A 16,056-nucleotide genomic window follows, 5' to 3' on the forward strand; every position below is an offset into this window, starting at 1 on the left:
TTTATTTATTTCAGTTGTGCTTTTTTAGTAAGGTTGACCATATCATCCTATGGTAAAAGTTATGCAGACTAGACATTAAAGCATGTTTGCTGACAACCAATTGAAGGCCTTAACACTAATTCATGAGTCAAGGTACATCTCAGTCGAGAGGGCTTTTTCCAGAAAACCTTTGGAACAGAAATGGTTTCGAACAGGGGAGTATGCAGCTGTTTGTTTATTTAATTTATGTGACATACCTACTGAGCATTTTAGACAAGATCCATTCTTTTCCCTCTCTTCTGAGTGCTGAATGAATAAAAATGTTAGTATTTTTATCACCTAGTTCTGTTCAGTTCCAACCAAGTAGGCAGCCAGTGCCTTCTAATCGCTATTATTACTGTAATTGACAGGATCTTATGATTAATCCTGGCAAGACTAAGATCATGATGGTTGGAAGATGTTGGAGTGGCCTTTTCTGCAGGATCGGTCCCAACATTTTTGCATTCACCCTCCTATTTTCTGAACCTGTTTTTGTTGCCTCCTAGGACTCTGCACACTTTACCACTGCTAACCAGTGCTAAAGTGATTGTGCTATCTCCTTTCAAAATAGTAGCATTGGCTGACATCCAATTGGCACCTTTCATTTACGTGTGAGTCGCTAGTATAGTGGTACTGCATGTACCCAACCCAGGGCCTCTAAATGAAATCATACTAGTGAGCCGGCAGCACTGATTGTACCACCCACTTAAGTAGCCCTTTTAACATGTCTCGGGCCTGCCATTGCAGCCTGTGAGTGATGTTAAACTGCTATTTGAGCTGGCAAAATAAATCATTTGCCAGGCCTAAACCTTCCTTTTTAATACATATAAGTCACCCCTTGCCCTTGGGTAGGTCCTAAACAGCCTACAGGGCAAGGTGCAGTGTATTTAAAAAGTTGAACATATATTTGTAAGTTTTACATGTCCTGGTAGTGAAAACTCTTAAATCAGTTTTTCACTACTGCAAGGCCGGCCTCTGCCATAGGATAACATTGAGTTAAATTATTACATTTAATAAGTGATCATTTTCAATTGGCAGCAGATAGGAAGGTCGAGATTGGTGTCTAAAGAATTGTAATTTAAAACCTCATTAATGGTAAATTTAGATTTAATGTCACAATTCTGAAAATGCCACTTTTAGAAAGTTGGCATTTTTTTGCCTAACCATTTGGTATTTGCAGCCTGTTTTCTGGGTCACATGATGGGTGTAGCTGGCAGTTGGTCTTTGTATGTTATTTCCAGACTGTGAGACAAAGAAGCATACCTATTGGCAGGATGGGCCATCTACGACTTGATGAGGGGGAGGAGCTGTCACCTACCACACTTGCACTTTACAAAGGCACTTTAACAAAAGGTTTGACACTGGTCTATTGTAACCCCAACCAAACTGGGGGTCAGGGCAGAGAGGCAGGAAATCCCAAGCACCCCTGGAGATGGAAACCTCAAGAACCCTCTCCTACTTCAAAGTAGGCACCAGGTATAAATATTGGTCTCTCAGATCCAACTCCTAAGTACACCTTTGAGCTTGTGGAACATTCGGAAGGACTGCCGTGCTGTTCTGCAAGACAGGCTGCTACTCTTTTGCCCTTCTGCCTGAGTGGAGAACGGCACCTGCATCTTGAACCCAGACCACTAGAGTGATTCCAAGGGATAGTTGGCAAGCCCCCTGATCAGACCCTCAGACCCTCAGAGATGAAAAAGGCTCCAGCTTAACTTGAACCCAGCACCTGAACTCTGTTGCTGTGAGTCCCCCCCCCCACCCCCCAGGTGGTGCCAACCCAGTCCTTGACCCTTGGAAGTGGCGCTTAAGGTGCTCTCCCATCCCAGCTGAGGTCCTCTGAGCAGAAACGATGCAGTGTGATGCATCACTTCACTGCTGCTTCGGAACCATCACAGCCCAACGCATGCCCAGTGCCGAACCTCACACGCAGCCCGCAGTCTCTTCTGAACTGTAGCTGCCCTCATAGCAGACCTTTGCATTGTGAATTCCTCATTGACAGCATTCTCAATGATGGCACAGGACTCCTCATTACAGCCCTGCAGCTTCTTCAGAACTGCTGGTGTGCGACGCATCTTCGACACAGGACTTTACATTGCAAGCTCCTTACCAACGGCATCCTCGATTACTACTCAGGACTCGGCATTGCAGCCTTGCAGCTTCTAGAACCACCACTGCACATCGCAACTTCGATGTGCGATCACGCAACGCTCCGTAAATTAGGATTTAAGGTACTTTTTTCAGGTGGCCCAACTGGTTCCCTGTACCTACCCATGCTTTATGACGATCGGCCTGAAGTTGTGACTTTTTCCTTTCCAGTGTGACCAGATAACCACAGTTGGTGCTATAGGCTTTTAGGAACAATTTTTACTTAAAACTTTGAAATTGCATTATCTTTGGTTCTACTGATTGGATTTTTGAAGTTTTGGTCTCACATGCTTTATTAAAGTTTATTCTTCTAAGTTGATGTGGGAGTTTTCTTATGTTGTGTTTTTCACTTTGCTATTGTTTGTAGTGCTGAAAAAATACGTACACATTGCCTCTAAGTTAAGCCTAACATATTTGTGCTAGGCTCCCAGAGGGTTAAGCACAGGTTAATATAGAGTTTGCTTCTGATTTCATTCTGACAGACAGATATTGTGGCTGCTGCTTGAGTAGGGAGGGGTTCACTCCCCTCAACCAGTAACCCAATTTCCAGCACAAAAGGAAATACATTTCTATGGAAGATTGAAGGAGGAATAATAGAGCATGTCACCCAATATGGATTATTAGGAGTGCCAATAAAAAGCAAAATGAATTAGAAAACACAAATAGACAAATTAAAATTCAGCTGCCTAAGGACAAGTGGAGGATTTAGAAAGTTTATTTTAGAAAGTTTTATGAAATTCACAGCACTGCCGAAAGCAGTTATGAGGGTCTTTTGTGGTAAAATAAATTACACAGCAACCTGCCCTACGGGCTGTCTAGGAACCTACTTTAAGGGTGACTTATTTGTAATAAAAGGGGAGTTTAAGGCTTAAAAGGGTATTGCAATGCCGAGTTAACATGGCAGTTTAAACTTGTATTCAGGCTGCAATTGCAAGCCTGGGACATTTTCTTTTATTTAGTGGACATTAGCTCACTACTACATTAGGGCAAATGTAACAATTTGTAGGAATTAAAATGCTGAGGGAAACGTTTGTTAGGCATGGCTCTCACTGAGAGCCAATAGCGTGAACCCTACATTCTAGGTCTGGTTATTCACAGCTATGACATAGCAACAGTGGGTTGTCTGGGTGACACAATAGACAACTTGAGCTTCGCTCTCCTGCCCCTTGTTTTTATATCTCATTACTTTTAGCATGCAAGAACGGTTACCTGTTGAAAGTAAAGTAAACTTGAACTTGTGTTCCTGTACCCCCCATGAGCTGGTGACAAAGACAGAGAGTCTCACTGGACATAGATGAGCTCGACTTGGAGTTACCAGAGACTGAAAACGAAAGAAAGGGAACAACAAGCAAGGCATCACCCCCAAATGTTTCCGGTCCACTTCTTTTAGTAATCCAGTTAAGAGCATGGCGTCTCTTCCTCTTCTCCTTAGAATAAGGTCTTAATATTAATCATGATATTATGCAAAAAAAAACAAGCTGACCACAGCTCTAGCAGGTTCCCAGCAATTCATAGGCCTGTATTACATTGCCTTTTATTAAGTCCCTCTCTACAAATCAGAGACTGCTTCTGTGACTGTAGTATTTCTTCGACATTACACTCACCCCTCTGGCAGAAGTGCTTTTGTATTTCACTACCAAGCATGCAAGCATTTATTCTGTTTCTGTTCATTTCTAAAACTCAATTTAATGGGCCCATCTATCTCTAAACCCACCAACACAAAACAGTTCAATTGTGGTTGCTTCAGGCGAACGATATTGCCGTTTGGCCAGGAGGGAAAGTGAAGCGTAGAAGGTCAGGGCTAGCCCACTTAAATCCTGTATGCCCCAGAGCATGTTGAGTAGCAGTAGCCCCTTATGACGGAATGCGTGAGGTCACAGTGTGCTCTCCTCAATGCTTCTAGTGAGGTGTCGACAAGGAATTTACCTGTCTTTTGTATCATGTGATCCTAATAACACACTGTAAACCTGTGAGACTAATGAGTCCAAATAAGATGGATTTTTTCAGTAATTTATCCAAATTTGTATTTAAATGACCTGTGATCTTGAGAGAACAGTTGTTAATATCTTCTGTTTGGCTCTCTTTGTTTATTCTAGACTTTCTCTTAAGTTTGGCGACATCGGGAGTCTGAAAGGACTTATTATCAGGTATGTTTTCAAATAAATAAACAACAGCATAAATGTTGAGATGACCTTAGGTCAATTTGTGCCTCTCGTTTTCACATCGTCATTCTTTGTCTTTATATGCAGTCATGCTTCTGTTCACCTAATACTCTGTGCTCTTTGTTTGACACTTTTTAAAATACGTGATTGGTAATAAGGAAAAAACTGTGGCTACAGGAGTGGGAGGATAAAGGGACACCTCTCTCTCGCTCTCTCTCTCTCTCTCTCTCTCTCTCTCTCTCTCTTTCGCTCTCTCTCTCTCTCTCCTAATGCTTCCACTGGCTCCTGTTCTGTCTTATCTGTCAAACAAACTTTCATATTAAGAAGGTGAACAGTTGCTTGTTGTTTTACCACTGACGTATCGCCGTGCCTGACCTGCTTGTAACTCCAGGGTCAGACATGGCCGGAGGCGGAAGGGGAGGAGCAGGGAGAGTAGCGGCAGATAGGTAGCAGACAGTAAGGAATAAAGACATGCTTGACTCCAGCTGGTGTGTGTGCGTTATTTCAGCGCGCAATCTCAAATATGGTGACGATGGTGGGATGCGGAGACACCCCCTCTGATCAGCACATGTCGATGTGAGCACGTGTGGCGGTACCCGGCCCGTATTCCTGTCTGCAGCAAGAGAATCCCTGCAATTGAAAAACCCTGGAGCTCAGACTGAATAAACATTGTGTTCAGCTGGGGTAAGCCCATTGATCTCTCATTATTAAAGCTGATATGCAGAGTTCGCATTTGGCGGCCATTTTGAAGTCAGGCACACCTCATTGGAAAGCCTTGTCACCAGCCCGGCGGCCATTTTAAAGTAAGGCAAAGAGCAGAAAGCATCCCTGTGCCAGCCAAAAACACAATTTGAAACCCCCAAAGACACTGCCGCAGATTGCTGTAGTAGAAAGTGAAGCTTCATCATGACCACACAACCTGACTCCTCGCGGAATGCACCGACTGGCCCAGCACAAATTGCACCGCCCGGACCAATACTAATGGGGGTATCATCCCTGCGTCCTCCCGAGCCTTTGATGCTGACCTCTGGAAACAGCATGGGTCCTAAGTGGAAGAGCTGGGTAGAAGATTTTGAAGAGTTTATGAAGGGTTCACAAGTCAGTGACCCTGACCAACAACTCACAGCTTTATGGAACTTGCTGGGCAAGGATATCGGACAGATCATCAAAGAGCTACCCCCGGCCAACGCTGCGTCATACACAGATGTGAGGGAAGCCTTAAACAAGAAGTTACTCCACAAGCGAAACCTGGACTACGAACGCTACACCTTCAACCTCGCGTCTCAAGAACAAGACGAGTCCATGGGTGACTTCATTTCTCGCCTCAAGCGTTTAGCTCGCTACTGTGAATTTGATAACTTTAACACCGAAGATGTGCTTCGTTTACGAATCATTGAGGGGGTGCCAATCAGAGTCACTACGATGTTGGTTGCTAAAAAGCACTACTCACTCGACCACATTGAGGAGCTCACACGAATAAATGACCAAGCAGTAGAGCATGCCAAAAAGATGGAAGCTAGTAAGACAGAGAAACGGGAACAAGCATTCCAAATACAGTCTCAAACAGAATCAAGACGTCGACCGGATCATCGGAAACCTGAAAAGTTCACAAGTTCGGCCCGCAGCGGAAACAAGAGCAGTAACACCCGGAAACAACCACTGCAGTGCTATCGCTGCGGCCAGGACTACCTTCACACATGCCCCTGCCCAGCCATCGGACAACAGTGCCACCGATGCAGAAAGGACAATCACTTTGAAGCAGCTTGCCAAACCTGTCGTAAGGAAGCTTGGCCGACAAAGCGAAGCACAGGATCACATCACCACGTGAGGGCAGTGCAAGGGAGAAGAGACCACTCAACAAGCTCGTCGAGATCCAGCACCCAGTCACAAGGTTCATATCGATGCTGATGATCAACCTCAAGAGAATCGTCCGCCCTCACTCCTTTATCACAAGACAGTGATGAGTACGTGTGCATGGTAGCAGACCCAGACCGACTAAAGAAGTACCCCCAGTTACACATTAAATTGGGAAATCATGCTGCCAAGTTCATCTTAGATACTGGAGTGTCACTTAGCTACATCTGCGTGACTGAGTACAAGAAAATTAACCCGAAGCCCAAGTTAGAACCAGCAGTGGTACGCGTCTACACGTGGATGTCCAAAGAACCGCTGCCGTGCTTAGGACAATTTCGTACATCTTTGATCTACAAAGACAGGACAGTTCATGCACAAATTCAAGTGATAGAAGGCCCTGAAGCAGCTGACTGCCTTCTCAGTTTACCAACAGCAGAGCGCCTGAGGCTAGTAGAGATTCTATACCAAGTTGACGACTCGCCTGATTTAATCAGCAAGTTCCCAAAACTACTCTCTGGCTTAGGAAAATTAGCTCACTTCAAAGTCAGACTACACATTAATGAACAAGTGGCGCCTGTGGCTCAGCATCATAGGAAAGTACCATATCATCTCCAACAAGCAGTGGATGACGAACTCCAAGACCTGCTGAGGGCGGACATCATAGAAAGGTCAAAAGGGCCTACTCCGTGGGTGTCACCAGTAGTAGTCGTGCCCAAATGAGGACAAGACAACAAAGTACGCTTGTGTGTGTAGATGCGGCCCCAAACCAGCCATCGAACGGGGGCGGCATCCAGGACCCCATATCAGTGACATGATCACTCGTCTGAATGGAGCAACAGTCTTCTTGAAACTGGACCTCAACAAAGGGTACCACCAGCTCGAACTTCATGAGAAGTCTAGGTATATCACCATGTTCACCACACACCAAGGGCTTTTCAGATACAAGCGCCTTAATTTTGGAATCTCTTCGGCGGCAGAGATCTTTCAAGAGGCAGTGCGGCGAGTAATCCAACACATCCCAAACTCATTTAATCACAGGGATGACATCCTAGTGTTTGGTGAAACCCGCAAGGATCATGACAAAGCCCTTGATCGCGTGTGTCATGCCCTGCTTAATGCCAATCTCACGCTCAACCGAGACAAATGTGAATTCCACAAGTCAATTCTCAAATCTTATGGTCACATCTTCTCCAAAGACGGCATGAGACCTGATCCTGAAAAAGTCTCGGCGCTCTCTGACACGCCACAACCACACGACGTCAGTGACATTCGATCCTTCCTAGGCATGGCCAGCTACTGCACCCATTACATCAAAGACTACGCAACCATTAGCTATCTGCTGCGAGAACTCACAAGACAAGGCCAAAGCTTCCACTGGTCAGCCAAATGCGAACACGCCTTCAATGAAATTAAAACAGCTGTGAGCTCTGCCAACAACCTAACGTACTTCAACCCCCGCAGAAAGACAGAGATTACAGTAGACGCTAGCCCTGTCGGACTTGGCGGCCTTCTAGCTCAGTATGATGACGAAGGAGAACAACGCCACACCGTAGCGTATGCCAGTCGCAGCCTTATCGACACGGAGAAAGCATACTTACAGCCAGAAAAAGAAAGCCTGGCGGTCATGTGGGCGTGCGAGCATTTCCATTTATTCGTCTATGGGAAGCACTTTACACTCATCACTGATTATCAGGCTCTAATAACCATATTCGGCAACCCCCGAGCGACGATGACTCCACGGATTGAACGGTGGGGGATCCGCCTGCAAGACTACACATACACCATCATTCACAAATCGGGGAAGGCGGAAAACCCGGCGGATTATATATTGCGACATCCCCAAGCCTTGACGCGGACGTGCGGCTCGTTGGTCGAAGAATATCTCCATTTTGTCATCGACCAGGCATTTCCACGTGCTGTCCCACTGGACGCCATTATAGAAGCCACTGCCAAAGACGCCACGCTCCAAAACATCATGCAGCGAATCCACACAGACTCTTGGAGACATCTGGAGGACCAGCAGACTAACAATGCCATGAACATGCAAGAACTCATATCATTCAGACACGTCAACGACGATCTCACGATCAGCGCCAATGGATTACTACTGAGAGACAGGAGAATTGTCATTCCTCACCAATTGAGACAAGGAACCATTAATCTAGCACACGAAGGTCACAGAGGTGTAGTGGCCACGAAAAAAGCATTGCGAGAGTGAGTCTGGTTCCCGTCCCTCGACCAGATGGTAGAAGCCACACTCCAAGATTGCCCACAATGTCAACTAGTAGGGCGAGACAAACCACATTCCCCGCTGCAAACGTCTGACCTCCCAGACAGCGTGTGGCAGCAAGTAGCTGTTGACTTCTTCGGTCTGATGAAGTCTGGGAAATACATCATCGTCATCATGGATGAATACTCCCGATTCCCCATTGCACACCAAATCTCATCCACAAAGGCAACCGCCGTCATACCCGTCATCGACGAAGCGTCCCCACGGTAGTGAAGACAGACAATGGGCCACCGTTCAACAGGTATGAGTTTGCAGAGTTTGCGAGTCACCTGAACTTCAAACACAGAAAGATCACTCTCCTGTGGCCCCAGGTCAACGGGATTGTCAAACGATTCATGGCCGCCATAAAGAAAACGATACAACAAGCTGAACTGACTCAACGCGACATCCAACCAGCACTCAACGAAGTATTATGAGTGTACAGGACCACGCCACATAGCACCACCAACAGATGCCCAGCCACTCTGATGCTCGGAAGAACCGCGTGCACCAGCATACCGACTGCAGACGCTGCCATACAGTCCAGATCCCCGACCTCAGACCATGAGACCTTAGTAAATCTGGAAAGGACCAAGAAAGCAAAGATGAAAGAGTGTGCTGACAACCGTTGACATGCCAAGACATCTGACATCCAAAAAGGAGACTGGGTGCTGGTAAGACAGGAACAGAAAACCAAGGCCAACAGTCGATACTATGCTCACCAGCTACAAGTAACGAGGAGGAAGGGAACTATGATCACAGCAGCCTCTGGAACCAAAAGGACAAGAAAAATATCACAATTTAAGAAATGTAACCCAGCAGCATACACTCGAGCCGAAGAACCTGATTGGGACACGGATGTATCAAGCCAAGAGGTGGACAATCAAGAAGAACCTCAATGTGTGGTAGATACCAACCAGAGGAGAGAGGGGCTCCTCTCTCGCCAACCACAGAGAACTATCCGGAGACCCACCCGGCTCATTGAAGAACTCTAAGAAATAAATATAAGACATTTAAAATAAAAAGAGGGGAAATGGCGTATTGCCGTGCCTGACCTGCTTGTAACTCAATGGGTCAGGCATGGCCAGAGGCGGAAGGGGAGGAGCAGGGAGAGTAGCGGCAGATAGGGAGCAGACAGTAAGGAATAAAGACGTTCTTGACTCCAGCTGGTGTCTGTACGTTATTTCAGCGTGTGATCCGAAAACCACTAAGTGGGTAAGGATGGTGAGATAAAGGGCTAACCCGCTATAAGATCAATGCTAGACACCGGGATTTCCTCAAGTGTTCCATCAGGCCAAGATTTTTCTGTCTGCCTCTGGTTCTCTGTATGCACATTTTGCAGATGCTGTGCACTGAAGAGCACAGCAAAGCGTAAACTTCACCTCAAGTTTAATGGGAGCATTAAATTGAAAGATTTACAAGCTCAGTTCAAAACCGGTGTGTCAGGTATATTAGAGCAGCTTTAGGTTATAGCTGTACTGTATAAATTCCCCAGGTTCACATTGGAGTAGTGGGATCCGGCATAATTTTACTGTGGTACACATTGTTCTGTCTGGTAAATATGAATAGCGGGACTATTCTGATCCCTGATAGACTCCGTAGGAGAATGAAGTAATCGTTTGGGTGTGGTTAATAAAGTTAATGACGCAATGCGTACAGTTAGTGCACAGTTGCACTCTGGAGAATGAAGACGTGTACTATAGAGCTCTGTGTGTAGCATGGTCATTTGCATGCTACCGGGCTGGGGAGGACGCTAAACACGTTACTTGAAATATAGCCCCCCTATGGCATAATGTACAATGTTCCATCATGGGGTCCACCTGTCTATGTGAAAGGAGCCACAATGTCAGAAGAATGTGTTGAGGGATTGTGCATTCCATTGAATTTAATGGTGCCACTTTGATGTAAACTTTTAAGACATTTATACCAAATTAAGACATATTGGGTTTCATGTATATTAAGGCATGTTGGAAATAGTGGGTGCACATTTCTGTGAACTTTTTGTGAACTGTCTGCCATTTTGAGATGCAAACTTTGTAATTATAGGTCGCATCGAAAATGCTCATTTGCAGAGGGTCACACAACAAATTTCCTATTGCTTATTAATTAGCAATTGGCTGAGAACACAGGGGTTGAAGTCTGTAATGGTCAGCAGACCTCCTCACCTCCTTTCCGAGTCTCTCATAAAGTGAAAAGTGCTGAGTAAATAAAAACAAAACTCAGAAAATCAATGGGTGGAGCATGCAATACTCCACTGAATCACTGTCCGCCCTCTCCGAGATTGCCTAGCACAGCCCACAAAGGAAAATCTGTGCCTCAGTGGCTTCCCCTTGATAAAGTAGCAAGGTAGGTAGAACCCCATCTTCAGTGTTGGTATCTGATCAACAGTTTGAAACCACAGTTGTGGTTACAACCATTGATACATGTCATTGCATAGGAGGTGACCCCCTGTTCACGTCCCCTCCAAATTGGCCTTAAGGGCCTTATTTAGAGTTCAGCGGGCAGGTTACTCTGTCACAAATGTAACAGATATCCTACAGCCTTATTACAAGTGTCATAAAATATGATGCATTTGTATTAAGGCAAACGGGATATCCGTCACATCTGCCAAACTCTAAATCAGGCCCTAAAAGAAGTGGAAAACTGGCACAAATATTAAGCAAAACCATGCTAATGGCAACTGTATTTCCTTATTGAGTGTGGTGCTACTATTTCTCTTGATTTGACTCTGTACTAAAAGAAAATTGACATTGAGGGTTTGGTAGTGACACTCAGGCAAAGTCTAATTCACACAAACGATCATTGTCTGGTTTTGTCAGTATTACACTTCAGTTGTTTATAGAACCATTGTATTGTATTGAAGAAATGTAAAGATAATGGTCTGAGATTTTTTGAGGAATTCTGGTCATCTGTCAGTTTGCAACTCCCTTGAATCTTACTTATTGATTTTTGAGGAATTATGTATCCAATGGGCAAGGTAAATATAGTTTATATTGTTTATTTTAAACTTTAAATGACATGTTTTAAATATAAAATGAAAGACTGTACTTCTGTTAGACCTAGCACCATTGGCGAGGGTTTCCCCTATATTTTTGCCTTTTGCCTCCTGTGTTGTTGCTTTGTGTTGGACTTCGTTTTGCTGGTCTAGATGATTCGGGCACTTTGCCACTCCTGTTCAGTGCCAAAGTGCAAGTGCTCCCTTTGCAAATTGTTGTTATGGATTGCTGATTCCTTGATTGGCATGTTTGATTTACTGGTCAGACCCTAGTACAGTGCACTGTGTCTGCCGAGGACCTGTAAATAAAATGCTGCTAGTGGGCTGTAGCACTGATTGTGCCACCCACATTCGCAGCCTGTAAATGTAAACACTGGCCTGCCATTGCAGAGCCTGTGTGCAGTCTGGTACTGCCATGTCGACTTGGCAAGTGCACACACTTGCCAGTCCCTAACCTTCCGTTTTCTCACATGTTAGTCACCCCTATGGTAGGCCCAAGGTACCCCTGTGGGCAGGGTGCATTGCATGTGAAAGATAGGACATGCCCTGATGTGTGTGGCATGTCCTGATAGTGAAATACTGCCAATTTAGTTTTTCACTATTGCAAGGCTACCTGCCCCAATAGGAAAGAATGGGGAGTTTGTTTATAACATCTTATAAACATAACTACCCCTGGGAATAAGGTAGGAAAATAAAGTTTGATATGCCTAAACTCGGAATGTTACAATGCATCTTTTAGCGAGGGTGATTTTTACATTCTGTGTTTGAAAATACCACTTTTAGAAAGTAGGCATTTTCTTGCTTAGCCATCCAGTATGCCTCTGCTAGGTTTGTGGTTTGCATGTCTGGCTTTGGAGTGTCAGGGGCTGGAGAGGAGCAGTGGCTCCAGAGAGCCTGATAGGTCAGGGCGGGGCTGAATAGGCCTGGTCTGCATTTGGAGGGGTGGGAGGAGTAGCTCCTGCACCTGAATAGGTCTGTGCATGCCTTCCACAATGATGGCTCCACCCCCCTGTGGTGTGTCTGGAGCCAAGGCTCACACTGACAATGGAGGTTGTTGTGCACTTCCAAAGTGCCCCACAGAACTGGTTTTGGCTGGGTACAGACACTGTCGGCCTTCAGAGAACAAAGGATTTTTGGGTATAAAAAGAGGGGCCCAGAGCCCAGACTTTTAGATCACTTCTGGGAATCAAGAGGAACCTTTGCCAAGGAGAAGAGCTGGAGAAGCTGAGGAGGAATACTGCCCCTGTGCTGTTTACTGTCTGGGTTTGGCCTGCAGTGGCTACTTGCTTCCAAGGAAAGGAGAAAAGGACTTTTCTGTTTGCTGTATCCCCTGCTTGAAGAAGATCTCCAAGGGCTTGAAACAACTTAGCTTGCCTCCTGTTCTGAAGTCTCAGAGACACAAAGACTACACTACCAGCTCCCCTGAACTGCCTTTCTGGGAGTTCTGACCTGCAAAGAGGTGCCTGCTGTTGTTTTGGACCTCTAGAGACTGTTTTCCGCTGGGAGCTGAAAAATGAACGCAACACTGAGAAGCGTGACGTACATGTGTTCAATGCATCGCCGAAGAAACCGTCGCAGCGCCTTCTATAGCTCAAGAAATCGCCGCACGCCGCATCTAGTGCAACGATCTCCGAAGTTCAAGATCACCGCACCGATTCACACGCAAGCCCTGCTGTGCAGCTGCAAGAATCCATGGATCATCCCGGATCGTCGCATCGTATCAAGGTGCCAAGTCTGTTGCATCATTGGGGAAGACGCATCACCTCCCCACGCAGTAAAAAAACGATACATCACCTCCTCTCCAGTAAGAAACTGACGCATCCCCTCCCCTGCGCAGCAGCAAGGAACCAATGCATCACCTCCCCCAGAGCAAGGAACCGACGCATCACCGTCCCTGAGTGTAAGGAACCGATGCATCACCTTCCCTGCGACCTGTTTTGTGTGTTTGCGTGATGCATCCCAGGTACTTTGTGTGAAAAGTGTTGCATCTGCAGTTCTCTTTGAACTGAACTATTTCTTTCATCTGAAAGTAATATTTTTATTACCGTATTGTGAATTTTTGCCGTTTGGTCTTGTTTTGATTTAGATAAAGATTACTTATTTTTCTAAACTGGTGTGGTGTCAATTTGTGGTGTTTTCACTGTATTACTGTATGTGTTCACAAATGCTTTACACACTGCCTCTGAGATAAGCCTGTCTGCTCATACCAAGCTACCAAGGGGGTGAGAAGGGTTTATTTTAGATGTGTATCCCCCTTACCATGACTAGAAGCATGGGTCCCTATTTGGACAAAGGTACCTGCCTCTGCCAACTAGAGACCCCCATTTCTAACAACTTCCTTAGTTTCTTCCAAGATTTATTTCTGTAAGACCACAATACTTCCTGCCCTAAATGTATACCCGGAACCACACTGGGTACACTCTTGTCTTGCTGTTGTTAAATGCCATCTTGCAAAGACATATTTGGGACTTATGGATTTTACCACCTTAGAATCCAATCCTTCGTTAATCCAATAAAAGGGTACCAAGCGGATTATTAGCCTATTCTTAGACATAGGGCCAAAATTAGATCTCAGCTGACTGGTTACTCCGTCACAATGGTGATGGATATCCCGTCCGCTGAAAGATAATCTCATATGATAAAATGGGATCTTTATTTTGGCAGATAGAATATATGTCACCGTTGTGACGGAGTAACCTGTCCGCCGAGATCTAAATTAGGTCCAAAGTGTCAAATTCTGTATTTGCTCATCTTAACTGTAAGCACTAATGCTGCTTGCGCATTCCTCAGTCCAAATCCTTTTCTTCCTTATAGATTAAGCCAGGTTACAGGTGAAGTATCAGACTTTACACTCAACCCACATGCGCAAACCAGCACAGCACAGAAATGCAAATCCCCATATTAGAGGCTTGTAAAGCTGCCACCGTACATTCAGATACATACTTGTGTGGCCATACATTCCAAGTCTGCGGCCAAAGCTCTTTTACTTAAATATCTCACCTTTCTTCCTCCTTAGATGATTTGTACTGTTGTAGGAACTAATTTAAAGAATGGAAGCCTTGGTACACCATATACTTTCTGTCAAAGGAGATAAACAAGCCATTTACTTCCAACTATTGACATCATATATATATTCTATACCTGTATTCCTAGACATATTTATTTGGCTCAGACTCTCAAGGCATTGCCAGCCCATTTCTTTATAACACTAACTTCTCAAATGTTCTTTATCTGATTTATCTGATTATTAGGAGAGCCTGTTTTGGACTGTTAATAGTTTCTGGATATAATCTCATGAAGGTATTTACTTAAATTAAATTCAATAAATGGGTTTATTTTGATTAGCTACATATACTTAGTATACAGCTGATAAGAAGAATTATTACATTGAGAGCCATATATATATATATATATATATATATATATATATATATATATATATATATATATATATATATATATATATATATATATAGGCACACTTTCTACACCAACCATCTAGCTTTCTGCCAAATTTGGTGTCATTCTGTTCTGCGGTTCAGGCTGTAGTCGTTCTCAACAAATGAAAACTCCTCATAGACATAACATGGGGAAAAGGCGTTTTGGGACCCCCCTTTTCTTGGGCCCCGCTTGACGGATCACCCTGGAACTTTCAACACAGCAGCTAAACCAAAAAGGAGATCTTTTTGACCAGTTCATGTAGATTCATCAAGCGGCATCAAAGTTATTGGCAAAACAAAAGACGCTTTCTTATGGAAACTAGAAACTAGAACTCCTGGCCTAAGGTAACTACTACTCACACCCCCACCGTTTTTTCATCAATATTTTCATTGCAAATGTTGCAGTGATATTATTAATTGCATCACAGAAGATATCATGAGTGGTGAAATATGTGTGGTAATTAGCAGTCCATGGCCAGGGTTTGTGTTATACTTACCTTAGGGCACGAGTTATAGTTACTTGCGATAACAATAATACCATTAATAATATAAATATACATATTAATTAGTGAATTTCTGTGGTTTTGTAATTTTAAAATGGCATGTTTTAACTCACATCTTCACCTAACTATAACATCACTTTAACCTGTGTGTTTTTTTGTAAATTCTATTGTTTTTTAAATGTAAAGTAATATTTCATTACCATATGTAAAGCCAAACCCCCCGCCCCCCGCGTGGCGGGGTGTTGACTAAAGTGCCTGGCTTACGGATAGGCCCTATGTCCAAGCCCCCGCAGGCAGCCAAAGACCCAGCTGCACTATACCTTTGGTCATGCATAGCAGGGGGTAGGCTGCAGGTACTGGCTTGTGGCCAACCCCCCCACTGGCAGCCAACTCCCATGCATGGTGTGGGGTTGGCCATTGAGCCTGTTCTTCTGCAACACCAAAATCTAAAAAGTAAGCCTAATGGCTTTATCAAGGGGTGAGCATGCCTACCAGATCTACCATCTTTCTCCAAAGATCACCAATAATTGGATTCAAATGTATGTTTCAATAACTTACACAATGTAGTGTTTATAGTTTTATTAAAAATCATGTCTGTGACTCTTTCTTTTTACATTGTTTTTATTATTACATTTTGTGGGTGAAAAATGCGAAAGCAAACAGAAACTTT

The 16,056-nt window shown here is 44.4% G+C and overlaps 1 protein-coding gene across 1 annotated transcript in view; it reads left to right on the top strand.

Moving 5' to 3' along the window:
* The window catches only part of LOC146865586 (V-type proton ATPase subunit S1-like protein), a 214,560-nt gene that overhangs the window by 169,961 nt on the left and 28,543 nt on the right, over window positions 1-16,056 (top strand). The window contains exon 5 of the mRNA XM_085640751.1: window positions 4,260-4,310. Coding sequence (XP_085496877.1) covers window positions 4,260-4,310 — 51 coding nt within the window. The remainder of the gene's footprint in view (window positions 1-4,259; window positions 4,311-16,056) is intronic.

This window comes from Triturus cristatus, chromosome 2_1 (genome assembly GCF_964204655.1).
Source record: "Triturus cristatus chromosome 2_1, aTriCri1.1, whole genome shotgun sequence".
Lineage (NCBI taxonomy): Eukaryota > Metazoa > Chordata > Amphibia > Caudata > Salamandridae > Triturus > Triturus cristatus.